We start from the raw sequence: 25,627 nt of genomic DNA on the forward strand, positions 1-25,627 counted from the left end.
AGTATTGGGAAAAATTGTTTCTTTTTTCCATTACGTATAACTTCTACATTTTTTTAATATTATTGCAAAATAATATTTAATTTTCCTTTTTAAATATTAAAATATAAAGTATATAAAATATATTATTAATAAATTCATTTTTATTGGTAAATTTTACGTAAAATTCTGATTTTTTTCTGATATTTTGAAGAAAAAAAATTATATAAATATAATGGTGAATTCGTAGATAGCAAATGAGAAAAAAGTCAATCGAAAATTGCTTTAGACAAAAGTTGTATGGAATTTAATATTGTTTAATTTTATATAAAAAAATTTTAAATCAGTTGATTAAAATCTAAAATATTTACAATATAATGAAAACTCTATTGCGGCACACGAAAAAAGCTAATTTTGTAATTACTCAAATTTACATTTAGCCAAAGTTTTCCAGTATTATGAATGACAATTTGTTTTGATTAATTTAGTTAGGAGCACCTAATTGTGAGTACAGTTGGCTTTTCACATGTTTTTCTTTAAATATTTTTAATAAATTAACTACAATTTGTTTTTTGTATGACAATAATATAATATAACAATAATATAACAAAAATCAGTATACTTTATAATAATTGTTTTCATAATTTTTATTTAAATAAAAAATAGTTACTACTATTTTTCTAACGTTTTTTGTTATATTTTTTATAAATCCTTGTACTCATCATTCAAAGAATATTATTATTTTAACAATAAATAGTAACTTAATTATTTAATCCAACTTCACAAAATTTTTTGAGTTATTATAATATTAATTATTTTTGGATAATCCATGCATTTTTATATAAGTAGTTAACACAAATAACTCCAAATAAATGTAAAAATAACAGTATAACTGATTTTATAAAATCTATCATTATCAAAGGATGAGTGAACGACCAAGATTTTAGAAAAATATTATTTATTAAACGACCTACGACTGTTATTGGAAGGTTTTCACTGTAAAATCTTAATAATGGTGTTTGACTATTCGTGGGCCACAGTATTCCTAAAAATAAATAAAATATTTTGTAATAATAGAAAAGTAATACATTTTGATATGTACAAGTTATACATTAAAAATCAAATGTTCTTTAATCAAAAGAAACCTATTGAATTTGTACTGAAATAATAATTAAAACTTCATGCTCAAAACTTATTTTTTCTAATTCACTATGACTACAATAATTTATTTATTTCAATAACCAATAAAAGTATAATTATTTTATAGTGGGGTATAACGTTAATTTAAATAAAATTAGAATAAAAGTAACATAAATTCTTGAAATAACAAGAATTAATTTTACTTAATTCTTAAAATCAAGCATCCAAAAAAAAAAATATATATATATATTATACAGAATGACAAAATCTGGTAAAACAATCATTTTTTTTGAAGTTCTTGAAATGTTTCAGTTTTTGTAAAAAGAAAAATTATTAAATTTAGAAAACACTACAATAATATGTAGTCAAATGATTTTTTAATATCGATTGCACTGACACCGGTATTATAAAATCAAATCAATGATGAATTTTTACTTAAAATCCAAGTATTTAAATAATATATAAAAAGCAAACAGTTGATAGAATAAATTATAAGAACAAAATTGTTTATAATTTTTTTTTTATCATATTATCAAGATTAAAATTTTTTTTTAAAAGTAAAGCCTTTCAATTTAAGATAATTAAATTTAAGGATTTTTATCCACGAAGAGATTTTTAAAATATTACTTGACTACATATTATTGTAGAGATGAAATAGTGTGATTTTTTAAGTTTCGACAAAATTGTATTAAAAAAAATTTTCTATCAAAATTATGTTAAACGTTCTGAAAAATTTTCAAATTAATCATAATTAGTATTCAAATTTAACTAAGTCAAATGTCATGTTTATTCTACACAAGTGTAAAATCATCAAAATCAATTATTATAAGAAATCATTCTTAAGTTTATATTCAACTAAAATAATGTTCTAGTGTACCGTAAATCGTTCCTTTTAATTTAGAACTAATCCTATCTAGTCATAATTAATTATTATTATTGTAATTGAATCGTGTATTTATTTGTAAAATCGTTTTATTTTTTTTTTTGTAAATTATTGAAATTTGTGTAATAGTTTTTTAGACATTTTACAGTTGGCTGAAAAGATATTGTATTTTCCAGCTATAAATTGTTAGAAAATTTCATTTAATTAGTTAGATTAGTCAATAAGGTACTATTTAAAAAAAATTAAATTTACAATTACTTATTAATGTCTACCAACATAAAGTAAATAGTAATTGTATACATTATTTTTAATTTTTAGTACATTTTATTAACATTTATTTGGATAAATATTCTTCAAGATGTCATTATATTAAATTCAATAATTGAGTGTAATTTGTAATTATAAATTTAGATAAATAGTTGTTTTCTTTTATTTGTTATAATAAATTTTGATAACTGCTACTATATTCATATTTTTATTCATAGTTGTAAGCTACTTTATCATTGTTAAACTTGCAATTAGTTTTCATTGTTATCTGACCACTGTTTTCCCCCTATTAGAGTAGACCAACCCTTCCTATTTGGGGTTCTTGAGTCTTAGTCAGATGTCCTAATACAGTTCATAAACAGATTTTATATCCAAACTAAAAATTTACAGGTGCCGGGATAGTGCTCTCGCCTAAATATTTATGATTTCAAAACCACGGATCCTGGGAAACCTATCTTTACTACTCCCCTTGCACTGAGTTTGAATTGAAAATACATATATTTTCAGAAGTAAAAAAAGTAACTTATGTATTTAATTACCTCCGACAAATACTTGCATATAAATGTATCCAAATGTTAAAAACATAACTTCAGTACTATTTGTCGTTATTCCAGAAACCATTACACCTGCATTGTAAAAATAAAATAAATTACTAAGAATAAAAATGTTTGGTCTGAAGAAAAAAAGTTTGTGTTAATTTTGTTTACATTCACTTGTAATCTTATGTTATCACTTATAATATTAGCATATTGTATGATGTTACCCTTTGTATATGTATGTCACAAATTATGAATTTAAAAGATCACCAAAACAGGGATTCCTTCTTTAAAATACAAAATAACTAGTTAACTAGGAAATAAAATCTGATTATTGTACAAATTTAAAGTAATGCCTATATGTAGATTCTTAATTAAGTCCAGCCAATCACATTTAATCTACTTAATCTACAGCTTCCAAGATAACACTAAGGATCGCTACACTACCCTCATCTGACTCTAAAACCCATTTTTTTTCATTAAAATCATTTTATTCAGTAATTTCAAAATACACAAATCTGCGACACACATTTCAAAATTCTCACTCTCTGAGACTTAGATTTTTTTTTACTTAATTTGGACTTAATAAATTTTTCAATTTAAAAAACACTTTTTTTCTGGACTTACATTATTTCTTACAAATTTAACGGAACTTTAAAGTCACAAATTTTTTAGTTCAAACTGAAATTTAAATCAATTTAACGATAATTTGGACTGTGTGTATTACAATCCCATACTCATTGGGTAGCTACTCTCTGAGCTTAATGTTTTTGTTTTAATGAAAATCGCGCCGGCGAACAGTGCACAGAAACTACAAATGTATTTTTAGTGTTTAATTTTTGTGTTGGTATTAATGAACCGCATCTTTTCAAGGCATTTAACATATTGGACTATCACAATACCGCCTTGATAAAATTTTAACACAGATATAAATATTTTTAAATCTTGTTTTGGAATGGGCAGAGAAAGATTTTTAAAATATTTTTGTCAATCTCTCAATAAAATACACTCTTTTAAAAAGATACTTAATCAATTAAAAAAATTAATAAGGATACATTATTAAACTTATATATATTATAAGAATATAAAGTGTATAGAATCTTTTATATTGTAACGTCACAAAATCAAAATTGGACCGTTTATAATTTTTTTTTATGTTTACTTATTTATTTTATCGCGCGAATGAACCTTTTTCTGTCATAGTGGTGTCAACAACTCATTATTTTTGCTTCCGACCGTTAGATAAAGCGACAAAAGAGGATAAATATAATTTAACTCGAATTCTTTATCGGTATTGATTCCTCCCAAAAATAACTAAGAATAACTGGCCGTTATCGATTTGAAATTGCCGTTAGATCAGTGTTGGCTCATCATCTTTCTTCTGCCATTGACCGTGCTAGACAGTGGCGCAACTACGGGGGTGCTAGAGGGTGCTGAAGCACCCCCAACTTTACTTTAAGCACCCCCAAGTTCCACGTCTTTGTAATTTCAAATATTTATTTATATTCTCAATATATGACCAAATTTCAGTATAATAAACTTAACTTATATGTACAATAATCATATAAAATACAAAAATACAACAATTAGTAATATAATAAAGCTGATGGGTCCTTATTAGCAATACTCATCATTTTATAAAATGACTGGTTTTTTAGGTAGTTGGTATTACATTTAGGTATAGAAAAAAGAATTAAATTAGCAACTTCTATAATATTAGTACTAGTAAATCCATTAAAATTAATTGTTTTAGGAATTGACTGTTGAGATTTACTCTTTCTAACAAAGTTCCAAAAATTTTTTGGATTAATACAAAAATTAGATTCAGTCTGTTCAATAAATTTTCTGTAACAATTTTTCGATAAAAATTTGTATTTTGCACGTAGCAGAGAAAACTTTCTGTAATCGAGTGGATTACGTGTTGCCTTAAAAATGGCGTGGGCTTTTCTTTTTTGGAACATTGTATCAATCAAATCCTTAGAAAACCATCAAGGAATATTAGATTTATTATAGTTAACACATGGAACCCAGTGAAGAATAGAGAAGTGTAATGAATCATACAAAGTAGATGTTGCTGAATTAACGTCTAGTTGAGTAAAAGTATCCAACCAATTATAAGACAGGAAAAAATCTGAAATACGTGTATAATCTGCTTTCGTAAAATTAAAATATGAATCAACGGCATGAAAGAACGAATTTTTTTATTTGTTGGGTAATCAATAGCTAATGCAGGATAATATCGATCTTCAGGAACAATTAGATCGTGCACCATATTAACTTTAAAGAGATTCTTATTTGTAAATATAAGATCTAACATTGAATTGTAAATGTTAAAAACATTATTAACTTGATAAAAGTTTAAGAAAGCAAAAGTCTCAGGAATAGGCTGTTTTCGGTAGCCATTGAATAGAAAATACCTAAATTATCATTAGACCAATTAATATTAAGTAAGTTAAAGTCACCATATAGAATAAAACTATGGGTGCTATAACAACAAACTAGATTTTTAATTGTGCTAGAATAAGTATCATAGGATTGATTAGGAGAGTTAGGAGGAAAATATACACCATCAACTATAAAATTGTCATTATTNAATTAGGAGGAAAATATACACCACCAACTATAAAATTGTCATTATTACAACTAAAACTAACATAAATTTGTTCAATACTTAAATTAGAGATAGAAACAATTTGTGAATGAAAATATTTATGCACATCAATAAGGACACTACCACCTCTAGTACAATTACTCATTAAAATACTTCTATCACATCGGTAAACATTATAATTATCCAAACATAATTCAGAATCAAATATATCAGAATTAAGCCAGGTTTCTGTTAAAACAAGAANATAATTAAGACAGGTTTCTGTGAAAACAAGAAATACATAATTAAAGCTGGCAAGATTACACTTAAGAGTAAAAAATTTAGTCCTAAGACCACGACAGTTTTGGTAAAAACCAAACGAAACATTATCATTCGACGTAGTATAGCTAATTGTAGGTAAATCACGAGGACAAGACTTATTAATTTTAAAATTGTAGAAATCTAATATAAAANAGACTTATTAATTTTAATAGTAGAAATCTAATATAAAAGTACTAAGAGTGGACTTGGCATTTATTATAAAAATAATCATGCTCATGCAAACTTAGTGTACATGGCTGAACTATGAAAGTTGAGAAATTTGCTGAATTTCTGGTTGTCGAATGGTATGTTTTCACGGACCCGGTTTTTTGGAATTGATTTGACCACAGATGGAACACCATTTTCATAATATATACGTAGATTTGTTTCACCTTGAGCTGTACGAGACAACAGATCATTGTGACAAGCACGTAATAGTTGTCGTTTAAATTTGGTTTTATCCTTGACAAGATTAAAATCATTTTGGAATTGAGTACCTGACCATTTAACCTAGTTATATGGTACAGCAAAAATTGTGCTTCCTCTTTGTTAGTATATATTAGCTTAAGTGGGCGGGTAATACTTGGACGTCGTTTCCCAATCCGATTCAATTTGAGATTCGTTGGAAGATAATTTCTAACCGGCAACAAAATATTTTTAATCATGGATTCATCATGTAGAACTCTCTCAGAACCAGTTAAAGAGGTAGACTCCTGGTGTTTTTCATTAATTTCCGATTAACATTAACGGATACCGTCCAATACCGTCCGTGATGTTTGTAATATGTTTTGTTTAAATATTTTATTTTATTTTTGTTGCCTTTATTTGCAAACATGGTTTTTGATACACTCGTATTTTTCTCCATGTTTAACTTAATTTTTTTTTTTTTTTAACAATTAAATTAAATTTCCTTATTAATTTTAACTGTAATATTTATCTTATTGAGCAAGTAACTTAATTACTCGCGTGAATTTTATCCCTATTCCTTAATCTAGACACGGGTTACGGTATATTTTACATATCAATCACGTTCAACTTCAATTATCATAGTTGAGGTTAATGAACCACGAGGTATAATAATCATTTTATACATATAACGACATATTAACTTAAATTATACTTTTAATTAACTTAAAATTAAATTCCACCTATGAACCGGTAATCATATCTGATAGTTGTGACACCTCGCCTAGGGGGTGGCGACCCTTACTACTATAGTAAGTCGTTATATAAGTGGCAAACCACGTTATTGTTACAGGCTGATAAAAAATCCACTGGCAACATGTAAAAAACAGTCATAGATTTTATGTAACAACCTCGTATTATTTAAAATTAAATCATTTTTCTTAACAATGATATTAACTTACAACGCATTATGTAAAGCGTGTGAAACACAATGTGAAATTTAAATCAACGTTGGATTGTTTAAAATATTGTTACGTTACATAGGATTAAGGTAACTACAAGTTTTATTTATGCTTACAAACCACAAATAATCTATTGCGAATAAACCATTAAGACAAATTATAAAATTTTGTAAGAGATATTTAACATCATTTGTTCAATATTGTTGATCCCCCGAGATTAATCTACTATTTTGTCATAAACGTTTGTGTTTATAATAATTATTTGATCATTACCCTTATGTGCTCAGCCACCATTGACTCACCTTTCTAAACTCCCTTTTATTTATATCATTACACCCTTTCATATTCTGCCATATTTAAACCACATATTATATTATATTTAAAATATTATATTATTCTATCATATATTATTTTATTTCTTTTAGATTAAAATTTGTATTTTTTTATTACACACTAAGTCACTTAAAAATGCGAAAATACATACATCTTATACAAATTTCTTATTTATTATGTAAAAAAGTATTTATCTAAAAATTAAATTAATTTAACCTAAACACGCAGTATAATAAAAGCATAAAAAGTATGCGGTACCGTGTATTCCTCAACTGCACACCACGTTATCAACCTATATGAAAGTGTTTCTGAATCATAAGTACGTGGTGAGCTAGTGGTAACGTTTGTCTTTACAATGTCTTAGGTTGCGGGTTTTATCGTAACATGCCTTTTTTTTATAAATGATTTTCGGTAAACTTCCGATAACCGGTCATCAATCCCCGACAACCGTATCAAATATGATAATTAACATAAGTTCTTTTCTTCGACACAAAAATACATGTATAAAAAAAAGTTAATTTTAAATTTTAAATATAATTAATTACCGTATAAAAATCCAGTCCATGATACAATTTTGAGAACAACACACACTAAACATAAGTTGGCAGAAAATTCAATAGGATTTTCAAAATACATATAAGATAAAACGAACATTATAGTAATTTGTATCATATTTGCCACTGTATGATTCAAAAATAATGAAAAAATGACATCTATTATCGTTACTCCTGAAATAATGTTTTTTTTTACTTTAAATTTTCACACAATAATTAGCAAAAAGAATTTTATAAAACAAATTTTATACCCACCAGCGGTCATTGGTCGAATTAACAGATTATTAAGCTTTGACATTAACATAAAACTTGCAGAATAAACACTTGAGAAATAAAACAATAATCTAAAAGAACAATTAAAAATAATTTTTTCTAGAGATGGAAAAAAATAATTTTTTTTTTCCCAAGACAAATATTTTTTGCTTAGTTTATTACAATTTAATAAGTCAAATATAAACTAAATGAATAAACGTATATAATATAGATTTAAAAACAAAAGTAAGTGAACAGATCTTCTACACAGGGGGAATAAGACCCTCATCCAGTGAGCGTCTAAAGAGCAAAAATAAAGTATATAAAAACGAATCTTGACAGTTAAAGAACAAACGTGCAGAAATACCACCAAGACCATTTTAAGTGTTGTTTTTTAAGGAGTTAAGGGTGTATTGCACATCATCAAGAGTAAAGTAGCAATTTGACGGAAGCTCATAAAGGTAAACATAATTTTTAGGACAATAAGGAGTTGAAGAAGTAGAGGTATTAAATAAGGGAGAAAAGTATTTAGAAAACAGGTTAGCAAAATCAAGAAGATATCAGCCATTTCATAATCTAAACGTAAATTAAAGAGAACAGTGTTACGCTGGCCTAAATTTTTGGTAAATTTCCAAAAGATCGAGGGATTGAGAGTGATTGAACTTTAGTTTTTTTTAAATAAAATTTATAATCTAACTTCGATAAGATTTTGCATTTTACTCGAAGCTAGGAAAAAATATAGTAGTCACAGGTCAATTTAGATCTTTTGAAAACTGTATGTTTTTTCTCTATTATAAGATTTTTAAGAGCAGGGTAAGTTTAATGAGGACATTTTGGTAATATAAAGACCTTAGTAGAAACTCAATGGAATGAAGAAGGGATTGGTTAAAGATAGAGACAACATCATCATTGAGTATAGTGGAAAAGTAGACTCCCAATTGTAGGAGTTAAAAAATTTCGAAATAGCGGAATAATTTGTAGTTTTTAAATCTTTATAAGTATGAGTATTATTGGTTACTTTGTCAGATAGGAAAGGAAATATTATGTGAAGAGGAGGTTGGTATAAGTCGCAGATAATAAGAGATTAATTTGTTAAATTGACAGCGAATCCATTGGAGCTAGAAAAGATAAGATCTAGAATAGTGCCAAAATTATTTGGAAAAGAGTTACACTAAAAAAATTAAGGTAATTAAAGGAATTGATAATAGTTGTGGAAATAATATTAGTACCATTAGAAGCAGTTAATCCTAGCTCATCAGACGACCAGGTAACATTTGAGAGATTGTAGTATGAGATAGCTGAATATGGTTTATAGTGCGAAATAACTTGCTCGACAGAAGAACATTGAATTCCACAACAGGAATATGTGCGTGAAGGGGTAAGTATACACCACCAATTAATAAGCGGTAAGAGTTGAAGGATAATAAAGCAAATATTTGATCAACATTCGAGAGGAGTAAAGGTAAATAGTGGAATTTGAGAGTAGTCTATATGGAAATTAGGACTACACCTTCACGGAGAAAATTACTGTTATTAGGATTTCTATCAAGACGCATTACTTGAAAACCAAAAAAAAAAAGTTCACTATCACTTATGTCAGGTGACAGCCAGGTTTCCATAAGGACAATGATATCGTAATAGCAGAACATAGGAAAAGAACATCTGAGACTAACTAATTTGGTTTTAAGGTCACATACATTTTGATAGAATATTTTTAAATTAGAATTAAAGATTTTTAACAAATATAATTGTTATTAAAATCAAACTTATAACGGGTTTAGAAAAAGAGTGCTTAAAGTTAATAAAATATATTAAGAAAGAATTTAAAGTTTGTTTACCTAAGCGGCAATATTTACAGAAAGTGGTTTGTGGATTATTGCTACTGTACACAAAGTTGAGGCGTTTATTTGGTATACTGGAGCAAGAGTATGGGTTGGATATATTTGAGGTAGGGAGTACTTGCTTAGGCATATCCCTCGGACCATTTAGTCTTGAGAACGTCGATGGACGTGGGATAAGTTTTTTAAACAGACACTAAGAATACTATTTAAGTAGGTGATAATAAGGTTGATCTCAACCATTGTTTAATATTATTTCAGTTCACGATGACAAACATGAAGTAGCTAGCGTTCTAAACATTTTTTGTCGCGAACTAGGCTCGTACGAGGCTAAAGATTTAAAGCTTGCGTTTTAGCATAACGATTGGCCGTAATTACTGAAGAGGCAGATTCATTGGAGTTGAAAATAATTTTGTAAGGACGAGGCCCAGTTGTAAAAGGCTTACTAAGACGTATTTGTTTGAAATCATTTGTAACTTTAAGAGAAAATTTAGAAAAAATATCCGATAATATGACTTTATCGTCATTATTTTTTATTGAAAAGTTCATTTAGGAAGACTCCGGTATACCATATATAATAATATTGGATTTGCACCGTTCACAATAATTAAACTCTAGGATCACTTCAGCTACAAAATTTGAAGGAACAGTTTTAGAAGCATTAGATTCAAGAGCTGAGACCCTAGACCCAAGAATATCAACTTTATAGCGTAGATCTTTAATCTCAAGTAAAAGGGCGTTAAATAGGCACGTAAGAGTATTGACACCGTCTTTAAGATCTTTACTAAGAGCTTTATGACTCACTTATAACTTGTCCTGAGAAAGTTGTATATGATGAATAACTTTGAAAATTTCATCTATAGATTGGGAAGTGGATAAAGGTGTAGACGATGATAAAGAAGTGCGGGTAAGAGGTGGTGATGTTTTGTTTGGGTTTAGAGGCATAGTGAAAGAAGCGAACGTTTTCACCATATAGAAAGCAAATATAGAATATGATGGCAACGATCGTTAAAATCTCCAATAATAATGTTATAGAAGTTAGTGGCAATACTAATACAGCACGAGTATTGATAAGACGTGACAAATGTAATTTTCTAATATAAAAAGAAGGGTAAAATTACTTTAAGAAAAGGTTCTTAGCACATGCAAATAAATATATTTGAAGAATAATAAAAACTGATGCAGAAACTCTAAAAATGTATTACTAATACACAGGAAATACTAAATAACTTTAAGGATAAAAAATTATAAAATGTAACAAATATGATGTTATTATATTTATTTATTAATAAATAATAATAATAATAATAAGTAATAAAGTATATTTTATATTATAATTTAACACTGTATTTTCGAAAATTAAAGTAGTTTTATTTAAAATGCATTAAATAATTTCATTTCAAATAACTTTGATTGTACATAAAAAAATTTCAAAAAATTACAATAAGAGCAATTTTTACGCAATATCTTAACAGCATTCAATTAAAAACTGATATTAGTTTTTTCAGTTATTATAAGCCTAATATGTCTTTTGTGTCAATGAAATAAGAAACTTAATAATAAATTATATTAAACTAATTTCAATTAAAAATAAAATGTATATTTTTTATTTTATTCCAATACAATCCTAATATTCTATCAGTTGAATGATTCTGAAAGAAATTTCACTTCATCCACGAGTATTGATAACATTCACAGGTTTTTTTAAAAAACAATGAATGTTATGAATTTAAGGTGATTTTAAGATGAGTAAAAAATGCTAATTTTTTTGCGTAAAATTTCAAGTTATTATTTTTATATAAGTAAAAAGAAAAGTATTCAGAGTGATTTTAAAAAAAGTTTTGGTTTAAATCTATAATCATATCAATGAAAAATAACTTACAAAGTGAGTACTTTAGCCATAGCTTCATCTTTAAATGATTGAATATTTGAACCATACATTTCATTTATATTCTATAATAAATACAATATTAAAATAATCAAAGACGTCATGAATACGATACAGTAGTGTTTAATAGAATAAATATGAAATATAGATGGGTAAATTTTAATGTTAATAAAAATTATAACAATAATATACAAAGAAAAACATTATATTTTGTAGATAAACTACAATTAAAATTTTTAAATTGTATAAAAAGTAGTCGATTACAATACATACCATAGGAATTTGTAATATTTCCCCTTCTATATCACATTGATTAATCGCTGTTTCCAAAACAAATTTTGTTCCTTTGAAAATCTCATTAAACATTTGATTTTTTATTGGATAGCCTAAAACATTATATTAACATTAATTAGTCTATTTTGGGTCTCCCTTGAACTTTGGTTTGGTTAAAAAAAAAGATCATCATTTTTAATTATCCCCTTACCACACTCCATTATCCCCACCTTTATCCCAATTCGCACCACTCTACACCGCCTCCACAATCAAAGGGCACACCTTACCTACACCAGACTACGCACCTCCCTGCACAAACAGTGAGTGAAGGGTGAGGCAAAGGGAACCAAAAAATTATATTTTACCATACTTAAGTATATGAAAGTTTTGAGTTATTACAATGAATTTTTTCTTATGGGTATAAAAATTTACAAAATTTGAGTTTTAAATGACATTATTAACAGAACGGGCTTTAAGCTCAAAGAAATTTTTTTAATTTGTAGCTTTTTGGATATTTTAGCACAAGTATTGAGTTAATAAAAAAGTCAGGAACATTATAATGAATAATTTACAATTTAGTTTTTTATTTTTATAAAGTCAATACTTCTTCGTAAAATTAAAAAAAAAAAAAGGCACAAAAGTAATATTTTCCATTTTCACATTTTTGGTAATTATATCATTAAATATAAAAAAACTATATAAAGCTAAAATTGCAGTAATTCGTTTTTTCTAAAAAATGTATAATTTTGCATTAATCTAAATTTTCCAATAAAATTTAGAAAAATGACAAAATACTGAATAGCATTGAATAATTTTTTTAAAAAAATATTTAACTACTATTAAAAATAATATGTGATTCGATTAATAATAATTTAAAAAAAAACCCAGCACAGGGGGGTCGCGGCACAGTGGTGACGTAGCATAGTTGGATCAAGTATAATGATATCTGACAGTGATTAAAATCACTATCAAAAAAAAAACGCTTGGATGCAAATCTTTAGATAGTGTTTAATTTTAAAAAATTGATAGATTATTCCAAAAGCTACATGATCTGCTAGTTCCTTATTAATATTCTGATTAAGATAAAGTATGTCGAATGAAAAAGGGATTATAAAAAAATATTATTTCTCATAAAAAAATTGTGTTGATCCATAAACTTTTCAAAAAGTTATAGCATTATAAAGTTAAAAATTAAAAAAATAAAATCGAGAATTTTTTCACAAAAATAGCATTTGGTAGCCATTTGCACTGTGAAGACAAAATAAAGTCCGAAATTTTTTTTTCCATAATAAAGTAAATTACATTAGCTTTAATTTAAAATATATATAAAAGTGTCAGACTTTCCGGAACACATTCAAAAGTTGAGTTGAAAAAGTTGTCATTTTAAATCCCTCTCTGTAGGCAGGTAAAGGGTTAAAGTTATAAAAAAAATATACCAAATGATAGGAAAGACATCAAGCATCTATAAAAAAAAAATTTATATCAAATGAAAGAAAAATATCTATGTAATAATTTTTATAGATCTAGAAGGTACATAATAATAAAATGAAAAACACCAACTTTAAATATAACATAAAATATAAGTGTATATTACGTGTATAACAAACTAACAACAGGTAATTCGCACGGAGACGAAGAAGGTCAACTAACTCGCATTACTATCCATACGGATGACACAACGGTCGATCACCAGTATAGCAACGATAAGCTGACCCCTCTACTATATGAACTATATATCACATCTATAGTTTAATATAAGAATAACTATTTTGTTTGTTCATTTTTCAATAAGTTATGGCAATTTTTAGAAAAAAGTCAAAATTTACCGATTAAAAATCTAACCCTTTACCTGCTTACAAAGAAGGATTCAAAATATCAACTTTTGCACAAAAATTTAACTTTTTCAACTTAAGTTTTGAAAATGTTAAAAATATGTTGAAAAGTAAAGCTAATGTTATGTATTATAAGTTCAAAAAAAAATTTGTCCCGACGAATTATATTTTATGGGAAAATGGCCATCGAATTTAACCAGAAATGTCATTTTTATGTAAAAATCGCTGTTTAACATGAAATATTTTAATATTTAAAATTGTCATAACTTTTTGAAAAATTAACAAATTAAAATATTTCTTTTTTATATTGAAACCTTAGATATTTTTATTTCATTTGATATGAATTTTTGAAAATCGGACTCTTAACCTACCCACAAGTGGGATTCAAAAAAGCAATTTTTGCACACAAGTTTTTTTAACTTAATTTTTGAAAATGTTCCGGAAATATTGACATTTTTCTTTAATCATAAATTAAAGCTTATGTAATATACTTTAGTATGAAAAAAAAATTTCGAGATGATTATCATATTCAAAAATTTACTATTTTTGTGTTAAAATTCTTGGTATTGTATTTTAATTTATTTCTTTATACCTTATAAGGGAAGTACACTGATTTTCAATCTATGTAATCATGTCAAATAAATCTAATTGTTTTAGATATTATTTTTAGACTCTCAGGAAAAAACTCTGAATGGCACTTCTCAAATTTAAGACTTCAAAAATAAGGGCACTCTACTATCTTGCTAAAATAAAATAAAATTATGCTGAAAAATCTTACTTCCTTCCAAATAAACGCTAGCAGTAGACTCTAATAAAAATTCATCACTTCTTGTTATTAAACTGTGCAATTCATTTGTATAATTTTGAGAAAAGCTTATAAATGCAGCAACATGGCCTTTAGCAACAGCTTTTATTCCATCTTGTTCGTCTTTGACTTTTACCTGTTACATTATTTAAAATATTAAACAGAATAAATATGACGAATTGTCACATACTTACAATGTTATAATGCCGAGATCTAAGATAATCTGACATACTGCAACTTAATGATCCATTAAAAACATTATCATAGATGCATCCATTAAAGTGAGTATGTGTGCACTTAGAAAAATCTACTTCCTTATTATCTACAGCTATGTCAATATTTTCAATTAAAGTTCCATTTGATAAATTAACGATGATTATTTGAATTATTGGCAAAACAATAAGGAACATTAAATGTCTATAATAGTTATAAAATAATTTTAATCAAATCAATAAATGTCATAGAGAAATCCAGAATTTATTCAAAGAGAGGCGCGTGCACCTGCTCCTTTCCTCTGGATTCACCATAATATACATCATGTTATTTTATAATAAATGTATACAAATAAACTCTTACATAAAATCTCTGATTAATACCGACCAATTCTTTTTGAATAAAGCTTTAATTTTACTACGGGACATACCAGAACTATTTCCATACAATAAAATGTTATTCGACTTTGATATTTCACGCTGTGTATTGTGGCATCTTCTCTAAACAAAATATATAATTATCAGTTATTTATTATGATCAAATGCGTTGAGGGGTGGGGTGTACACTGGTTGAGGGATCAAAGTCTATTATAATATGAATAGACGGAATATTCGTGTTGGTAAACATTAGAGCGAATAGATATTTTATACACTTGAGAGTGTTAGAATATCGAATAATTTGGCTTTTAACCAATACGTTTATAATAGTAGACATAGTAGAAGATTGCCTTTTGGGCTTAGTCTTATTGAAGTCGTATGGCGTTGTGTGGATCTATGGGACCGGAAATTATAACGATTAGATAATGGAGTATTTAACTTGAATTAATTTTCGGAAACGGGTTTCGAACGATAAGAACGATGACACAGAAAAACAAGGATGATTTAAAGTTGAAAATGTAAATGGTATCCTACGAGTGTCTCTCAAAATACATCCAATAGTAGTAGTAGTAGTAGTTGTGGAACTTCTAAAGGAATTTTCAGATGTCTGCGATAAAATAACGATCGTACAAAACTTGTCTAGCCTTTTATTAACACAGGTACTGCTCAAGCGATCAAGTAGAATCCTCGGTGATTTACGCTTGCCAAGCAAGAAGTTTCTATAAAGATCGAATAAATGAAAAATCAGGATCTGATTGAACAAAGGAATGGACAAAGGATTTCAATTAATACTACTGCGGAAGTTTATCCAACGAGATTTGCAAAAATATCAGTGACCAAATATGTTAAAACTTAAGTCTAAATGAGACTTTGAATAAAGTGAGGAAACGATTTTATTGAACTACATAGCTACATGATACTAAAATATACTGCAGATAATCTGGTGTATGTGCAAAGGTAAAAGGGTTGGTCATATGTAACAAAGGAAAAGTTGACATTTACGTTGTTGGCGCAATATTTGAGATGATAAGAATGGGTACAATACGAAACAGCCACCTCTTTAAATCTAATACAACCGCATTTAAAGAAGATGACTAAGTTGTTTGTTTAACTCAATCAGGAAGATAAGGCTCAATTCAAAGCTGCATGAGAAGAATCGTTAGTGTCAAGAAAAGGTTTACTACCGCATACAACATCCACGCGGCATGATGAAAGTAGAACATCTGAACCGACTGGTGATTTATATGAAGTTCGAGACGAATACACTTTGAAGAGGCAATGGTTCAGTGGAAACGTATACAATAGATTTATTCTAGAATGATCCTATTATTCTGCGGAGATTCTATAGTCAGATCATTTAAGTGAACGTACGGGCACTAGTCACATGGGTTTGACGGCGATAGGCGATTTGTCCGCAAAAACGGTTCTATGTGGGTACACGTGACGGAAGATACGCGATTGTAATTTTTTTATGGCCAAATTTCTAGATGTTTTCCCTGTATATTAAAAGGGAAATTGTTATCGTATTGCTTTTATAATTTTATTTTTGTTGTGTTTATTAAACGGTTTTTATTTGTTACGTCATGTTCGTAACAATAAATTCAAATATATATTTACTATTATGTTCTATTTAAAAAAAATGAACAGATAAAATGGAAGGATTATCAAATGGAATATAAAAACAAATATATGTCACAACAATACTTAAAATACAATTCTAAATCTGAATTTACTAATTCCAAATTCAGTTAAAAATAATCTACTAAACTAAATGTTTACTTTTTGAGTAGACTTATAAAAAATAGTTGTTAATATGTTAGATACTAGTATTATTTCATCCAGTAATAAATATGATTACTAAATTGTTAAAATTTTATTGTATAAACTAATTAAATGTGGACAAATGCGAAGTCTACAAAAATTTTTTTAAAGAAATTTTTACCCTAAAATTAATCTCTTCTTTATCAAAGTTTCTTTCATTTTTATTTACAAATAAAAATTCTTACTTGTATAATAGCTTGTTTTTTGCAAAGTATTAAAAAAGCGTTTTCGAGAGAATCAGTATTGTATTCTGATAACAATTTTTGAGGTGAGCATTCTTTTAATAATTTACCATTTCGCATGAAACCAATCTAAAATGTTTTTAAAAAAAGAATACTTACTAATACTTAATCATAATTTTAAAGTGTAATAAAAAATATAGAGATTTTATATATTTTTAATATTATTTTATTAAGTGCGATAATGCATGCTAAATGAAGGAGGTCATATGTCAGGTATTATTTTTCATTATTAAACAGGAATTGTTGCTGATTTTAAATAAATATAATTAAGTGGATTTACATTAAATTTTTATTGCTTTATTCATTATTTAAAGATTGCATACTTAACGCGGCACTCTTTAAAAAATTGCATCAAAGTGTAACTAGTTACTGTCAAGTTTCAATCTATACTAAAGCTCACTATGGCGAATATGCACTATGCTGAGTCACTGCATTGATTTTTAAAATTATTATTAGGGTGTATTTCCAAATGATAAAGCAAAATATCAATAATTTCTTAGCTCTGCAGTAGTTTAAAAAACGTCACATACCATGTCTGCTTGAGATGCTTCGTGAATATAATGTGTTGTTATTATAATAGTTTTACCATTTTTCTTTGATAAATTAAGGAAATAATTCCAAATACTAAAAATAAAACACGTTAACATTATGATCTAATATTAAATAATAAGAAGTTATTATCCCTTCTTACTTAGCAATCATCAATACATCAAGACCTACGGTTGGCTCGTCTAATATAATTAATTGAGGATCATGTAACAAACTAACAGCTATTGAAACTGTTCTACATTGTCCTCCACTAAAAATAAAATATTTAATGTAATAACCTTTAAAAATCTTTCGATAATATTTTATAAATAAAATATTTTCATATTATAAGATTTGGCCATTCTATTAAGTAATAAAAAATGACAATTTACAAAAAATAAAATAAAATTCGCAAAAATAATTATTTAATCACTTTATTTATCGTATCATATTAAAAAAATATCAAATTAAATTTTTATTTTAAGCAACGGGACTCTATTCACCGAAACATACGTTTCTACCTACTAAGCTAGACCAATCCCTACGATATAAATCTTAAAAAATTTATAAAATCTATATTTATACAAACTTCCTTAGAATAATATGTTCTACCAAAATAACTTCTAAAACGATCAACAGAATAAAACAATTTGAAAAAAAAATGATCCTGAAGTAAATAAAAAAAGCTACTATCAAAAAATTGTATTTGAAACTTTTTATATCCTATTCGAATTATATAGGGTTAATATAAAAATGTTTTTCACTAATCAAAATATTGCATCTAAAAATTGTTTTTGTATATACTGAAAATTATTAATTTGAAATATTCCCCCATTTTTATCATAACCAATTTAAACAAGATGTCAATAATAAATACCTTAAATCCTTAATAAATGAATGAAGAAAGTTAAGCTGTAAAATATTTTTAAGTTCTTGAATTTTACTTTCTATTTTTTTTTGTTCCATGTTGTATAAAGCCCCATAATGCATCAGCGTTTCTTTTACTGTAAGATAATGATCAAGACAAATATCCTGTAATTAAGTATCATTCAAATTTTTATAGCAATAAATTCTACTTATAAAATATTTTTTCTCTTTAAATTAACCTTAATTTTAATTATACTGCACTATTTAAATTACTGTTTAATTTACCTGAGGCATATAACCAATATTTGCAAGAGATTGAACTTGTAAATCAATAGAGCCCCAGTCTAATGTTTGTATTCCTATTATACAATTCAACAAAGTAGTTTTTCCACATCCACTAGGTCCTAAGAGACCATAACTAGAAATATATATTCAGAGTGGAGCAGATCTAACTGACAACTCATATAACTTATGATCTACATTTATTTCATACTTTTTTTTTTTTAATTAATTTTCACAATATAGAAATATATTTAAAATATATTTTTTGCTATTTTTCGCAATTACAAAAAATATTTCAATAAATAATTTTTTTATTAAAATTTTTTTTTAAGATTTGAAGATAGCCATTTTATAGTTAAGTTTCAAAGAAACATTTTTATTTAAACTCGGTAGTTACGTTTATAGATCATTTTACAGTTTGTTAAATTTTAGCTTCGATGCGAAGCTGAGAAGGTATTGGTTTTACTATGATGTGTTTTTTTTTTTTTNTTTTTTAAATCAGACTATTTCCCTATATACGGGGGGCTTCAAATATAAAAAATGCATATAGAAAGTAGAACTTTTTCAACTTAACTTTTGAAGGTGTTCCGGAAGGTCTGCACTTTTATATATCTTAAATTGAAGCTTATGAAATATACTTTAATTTGAAAAGTTGACCTCTGGACTTGTCTTTGTGGTGAAAATAGACATCAAAGTTAATAAAAAATTACGATTTTTGTAAAATAATTTTTTTTTATATTTTTTACTTAATAATGCTATAATTTTTTCAAAAATGAACATATCAATATAATTCTTTTTTATATAGATGCTTGATGTCTTTACCTATCATTTTGTATATTTTTTTTGTAAATTTGACCTTTTTTCTGCCCACAGGGGGGGATTTAAAATGACAACTTTTTCACAAAAAATTAACTTTTTCAACTTAACTTTTGAAAATGTTCCGGAAGGTCTGACACTTTTATATATATCTTAAATTAAAGCTAATGTAATGTACTTTAATTTGAAAAAAAAAAATTTGACCTCTGGACTTGTCTTCATGGTGAAAACGGCTACCGAATGCAATTTTTGTGTGAAAATTTTCGATTTTATAATTTACATTTTTTACTTTAAAGTGCTATAACTTTTTAAAAAATGTATGGATCAATACAATTTTTTCATGAGAAGTAGTATTTATATACATCTTTCATTGGATATACTTTTTTTTAAAATCAGACTATTTCCCTATATATGGGGGGGCTTAAAATATAAAAAATGCATATAGAAAGTAGAACTTTTTCAACTTAACTTTTGAAAATGTTCCGGAAGGTCTGACACTTTTATATATATCTTAAATTAAAGCTTATGTAATATACTTTAATTTGAAAAAAAAAAATTTGACCTCTGGACTTGTCTTCGTGGTGAAAGTTGACATCAAAGTTAATAAAAAATTACGATTTTTGTAAAATAATTTTTTTTTATATTTTTAACTTAATAATCCTCTAACTTTTTCAAAAATGAACATATCAATATAATTCTTTTTTATATAGATGTTTGATGTCTTTACTTATCATTTGGTATATTTTTTTTGTAAATCTGACACTTAACCTGCCCACAGGGGGGGATTTAAAATGACAACTTTTTCACAAAAAATTAACTTTTTCAACTTAACTTTTGAAAATGTTCCGGAAGGTCTGACACTTTTATATATATCTTAAATTAAAGCTAATGTAATATACTTTAATTTGAAAAAAAAAAATTTGACCTCTGGACTTTTCTTCACGGCGAAAATGGCTACCGAATGCTATTTTCGTGTGATAATTCTCGATTTTATTATTCATATTATATTTAACTTTATAATGCTATAACTTATTGAAAAGTTTATGGATCCACACAATTTTTTTATGAGAAATAATTTTTTTTAATAAACCCTTTTTCATTCGACATACTTTATCTTAATCGAGATATTAAGGAACCAGCAAATCAAGTAGCTTTTGGAATAAAACACCAATTTTTTTAAAATTAAACACTATCTAAAGATTTGCATCGAAGCGTTTATTTTTGATAGTGATTTTAATCACTGTCAGATATCATTATACTTGATCCAACTATACTACGTCACAACTGTGCCGCGACCCCCCTGTGCTGGGTTTTTTGTTTTTTTTTTACTATTTTCCATGAAAATTTACATTTGAAAATAATTTTCATGGAAAAGAAATCGCGTATTATTACTAGTAAATAACGTAATAAGACAGTGTTTACTTCCGTACTTCACATATTATGGACTAATATTTGATACCATAGAAAAATTGTAAAAAAGAAACAAAATTTAACAAACTTCAAAATGCTATATAAACGTAACTACTGAATTAAAATAAAAATTTTTAGTATCAAAATATAATTCTATATAGTAAAAATTGATTAAAAAAAAAAGTATAAAATGTTATGTAGATCATAAGTTATATGAGTTTTCAGTTAGATCAGTTCCACTCTGTATATATTTTAACTATTTTATTAAATAAAAAAAAGTAATTGAAAAGTACTTAATGATCAACCGTCATTAAATAATATTTTAGCTTACGCTTTATATAAAGAAAAAATTTTTTAAGATACGTGTATAATTTTTTTTGCTCATAATACACATAAATAACAACCATACAGCGTAAAAAAAAAATTTTTTTTAACTACCCGTGTTACGAGAACGCGCGGATGAAGTGAAACTTCTTTCAAAGTTATTCAATTGACATTCCGTTTGTATAAAAATAAAATAAAAAATAGACTTAAAAATTTTATTTTCAATTGAACTTAGTTTAATTTCTTATTATTTTTAATTTTCTTATTCTATTGCCAGGAAAGATATAATTGACTTATGACAACTGAAATAACTTATATGAGCTATTGATTGGACGTTATCAAAGATATCACACGAAAATATCTAATGAAAATTTCATCTATTGGGGTTCTTTAAAATTTTTGAAGTGAAACTTTTTTACTGAGGGTCACGATCGACCATCACGTTTGGCTGTAACGCTTGGCCGTCACAGACGGATACTATTGTTTTATTAGGNATCGACCATCACGTTTGGCTGTAACGCTTGGCCGTCACAGACGGATACTATTGTTTTATTAGGTATACGGCAACAATTCTATCGTTTCGCGAACGTCATTGTTCGGAAAAAAATGATATCAGTTTCGCTTAAAAATATTTGAGCTTACTTAAGATCTACTAGAAATATACCATATTATAACGCTAATTATGACGTTCACACTATCAATTTTCGACTTAAAATTTTGAAACTAAAAAATTTGTATTCTACAGTAAAAGTCAAACTATGTTGGTATACTAATCATAATATTTGACCAAAAACCTCAAATTTTCACAAAATGCCTATTTTGATATAAATAATAAAGTTATAACGATTCTTATTAAATTTCGATGATCGACTTTTTTTGATCCACGCTAATGTGTATATATAATATTGTAAGATACCTAATTTCCATAATTTGCCATAAAAAAGTTTGTTACATAAATATATATATATATATTTAAAGAGTAGAACAAATGAATTAGACAACTCTTATAACTATTAAATTATACCACTTCTATTTGTCCTTTAAATTTGTATCAAAAATGAGTTTATTTTAATTTTAACTCAAAGTGTTAAATATTTTTCATATTATCTAATTTAGAGAATGACATGTCGACAACAACTTTTAGTAGAGTACTTAGCATTTTAAATTAGAAACTGGGAGTAATGTGCGAATATATATGTTATTACCTTTAATNCTAATACATGGGAGTAATGTGCGAATATATATGTTATTACCTTTAATTATCGTTCTACCACTCTTTCCATTTTGGTATAAAAATTTTTATAACTTCTGAAATACTAGTTTATGAATTTTCAACGTCCCATCATTTCCTAAATGTTAAGGTAGTAAAATATGTATATTTTCATTAAAAAAAAGGCTGGTAAAAATTTGAACACAAAAATAGGATGTTTTCAACTACGGCACCAGTTTGCCGTTAGAAGATAAGTCGTCGGGACAAACTTTATTTTTTAATTTATAGTACGTAACATAAGCTTTGATTTGATATATGTTTAAAGGACACAATATTTCGGGAACTTTTTCAAAAGTTATGTTGAAAAAGTTGAGTTTTGTAAAAAAGATTCTATTATGAATACCCCCCCCCCTGTGAGAAAGTTAAGTATTAGATTTTCAAAAAATATTATATCAAATAAAAGGGAATTATTAAAGGTTTCAATATAAAAAAAATTATTTCGATCCATTCATATTTAATAAAATTATGGCAATTTTTAGAAAAGAATGCGAAAAAAATGTCAAAATTTACCGATTTTAAAAATTGTAATTTTTTTGGAGAGTTCCCCTATTTACGGAGAACGAGGGAAATGTTTTCAATTTTTAATGTCTTCAACTAGATACGATTTTTGATATTTTGACGTATCATTGAAAAAAATCTGTCCAGTGAGAGCTGAAAAAAAGTGGCAACATACACAAAAGACACATCAAAGTAAAATTAATACCTTCGCATCGAATCTAAAACATCGACGACTTAATTTTGAGCCTTCCAGATATAAGTTGAAATAAAATTTTTTAATTTAAATCAGTTATTAAGAAAATACTATAAGCCACATTTATTTATTTTAGATAAAAATAAAATTTAATTTATGGATTATATAACACATAAAACACCATAGTAAAAATTGTATAAAAAGACATAATTATAATACTCTAAGCAAATGCTTTTAGATTTGGTAACCATAAAAAGTATTAATGGTTCTTAAATGTTAGCTGTAGATAACTTATTTGATTTATCAAGTTTCTTGTACCAATTTTTAAATTATAGTAGTTATTTAAGTAATAAAAACAAAAAGTCATCCTCAAGATATTTTAAGTTTAACCTTTACTTTTCTCCACCAAAAAATTTCTAGTTAAGTCAATATTCTAAACCAAGAAAAATTTTTTTACTAACATACTAAAAAATAAAACATATAAAATTGTTAGTTTTTTCTGTTAAGAATATAAAAAAAATTTGTATAAAACATAAATTAACGATAATTTAACAACAGTTCAAGAGTTAAAATTAAATTAAATTTTATTATAATTACACCAAAATTATGTTATTAGAGTAATATTTCTTCCTGCGAAAAATTGTTGCACAAAAAATTATTATTTAATCAAATAAGATTAGTCAGAATAATATAAAATAAAGGTAGACTTATCAAACTATTCTTATTTTTGAAATGAAAAGTTTAAAATTACGAACATTAAAGTTCATAAGTATTAAGCAAAATGAAATTTATTTATTTTATCAAAAAAAAATAATAAATAAAAATAAACTCTATAAAATGTTAATCGACACATTTCCAATCAAATAATAATACTTGTTTTTTAGCAAATATATTATATTATTGCTTTTTAGTTAAAATATCATAAATATTATTAGTTAGATAAAATGTAAACAAAATTTACCATTTAGGGAATAAATTGACTTAATATTCACCAATATATGAAATAATAAATTTCTATGTAATAAAACTAGCGTTATGTATTTACTTACATACATCCTTTTTGTACAGCCATACTAAAATTATCGATTACATTTTTAATATTATCATATGTTTTATACGCATTGGATATTCGTAAAACTTTGCTGGAATTATTATATTCCTCCATTTTTTTAATGAGAAAATTGCTAAATATTTATCAAGACTGTTTTGTTACAACAGAGTATTATGATATACTCCTAGAAAAGATGTAAAAGGCAACGAAATTTATCAACTACTTAAGTATACTGAATATATCAAGGTCTCTTCCTCACTAAAAATAATATATAAAAAAAAAATATATTAAACGAAAACGAGTTGGGCTAGTAGTCACACTTGTAGGTTGTTATAATGTTAAAAATGCCAAAACTATAATTTACCAATAATAAATAACAAACCACATTTTATCACAACAGTTCTAATTATTTTAGGTTTGTCAATAAGCAGATTGAAACAGTTAATAATTTTTACATAAAATTTAATTATATAACCAAAATAACATTTATTTTTTACACGGAAATTACATTTTTTGTTCATATTTGATGGTTATTTGCACATAGAAGATAATCTCCCATTTTTTTTTATATCGTTTTAGCTCTACATTTTAGTAATAAGACTTAGGAATATCTTTAATTTCTAATAGTGCAATAGCAGTGACGTGCCCAGGAATTTTAAATAGGGAGGGATGTCATAACTAATAGGTATTAATACAACTAATACATTTAATAGGGGTGAATGAATTAGAAAAAGATTAATAAGGGGGCTTTAGAGGTCAAGCCTCATTAAAATTTTTATTAATATTTTGTGTTTTGTATGATATGATGTAATGTTGTTATACAAATATACAATGTAATAATTACAACTTTATTCAATTATTGCTGTTAGGTACTCGATGT

General features: G+C 26.1%; 1 protein-coding gene across 4 annotated transcripts; it reads right to left on the minus strand.

The window, feature by feature from the left end:
- Positions 1–184: 184 nt before the first annotated feature.
- On the minus strand, positions 185–24,979 carry LOC126910359 (ABC transporter G family member 23-like). Of its 4 annotated transcripts, XR_007705239.1 has the most exons (16): positions 24,746–24,979; positions 19,189–19,321; positions 18,914–19,068; positions 18,200–18,307; positions 18,039–18,132; positions 17,452–17,577; positions 15,432–15,568; positions 15,050–15,272; positions 14,829–14,991; positions 12,219–12,331; positions 11,940–12,010; positions 8,223–8,311; positions 7,959–8,141; positions 7,672–7,890; positions 2,806–2,892; positions 1,011–1,021 (listed from the first exon to the last, which is right to left on the minus strand). XR_007705239.1 is itself a non-coding variant. In XM_050692864.1 (15 exons), the coding sequence occupies exons 1-15, from the start codon at positions 24,859–24,861 to the stop codon at positions 789–791; spliced, it is 2,031 nt and encodes a 676-aa protein (XP_050548821.1). In that variant the 5' UTR covers positions 24,862–24,978; the 3' UTR covers positions 187–788. The 4 variants fall into 4 exon arrangements, 3 of the variants coding, with proteins under 3 accessions (XP_050548822.1, XP_050548823.1, XP_050548821.1); XM_050692864.1 differs by lacking the exon at positions 7,672–7,890 and having other exon boundaries at positions 187–1,021; positions 24,746–24,978; XM_050692865.1 differs by lacking the exons at positions 7,672–7,890; positions 17,452–17,577 and having other exon boundaries at positions 185–1,021.
- Between the last annotated feature and the right edge of the window lie 648 nt (positions 24,980–25,627).

The sequence above is a fragment of the Daktulosphaira vitifoliae genome, unplaced genomic scaffold, assembly GCF_025091365.1.
Source record: "Daktulosphaira vitifoliae isolate Bord-2020 unplaced genomic scaffold, ASM2509136v1 Scaffold_1, whole genome shotgun sequence".
NCBI classification, from domain to species: Eukaryota; Metazoa; Arthropoda; class Insecta; order Hemiptera; family Phylloxeridae; genus Daktulosphaira; species Daktulosphaira vitifoliae.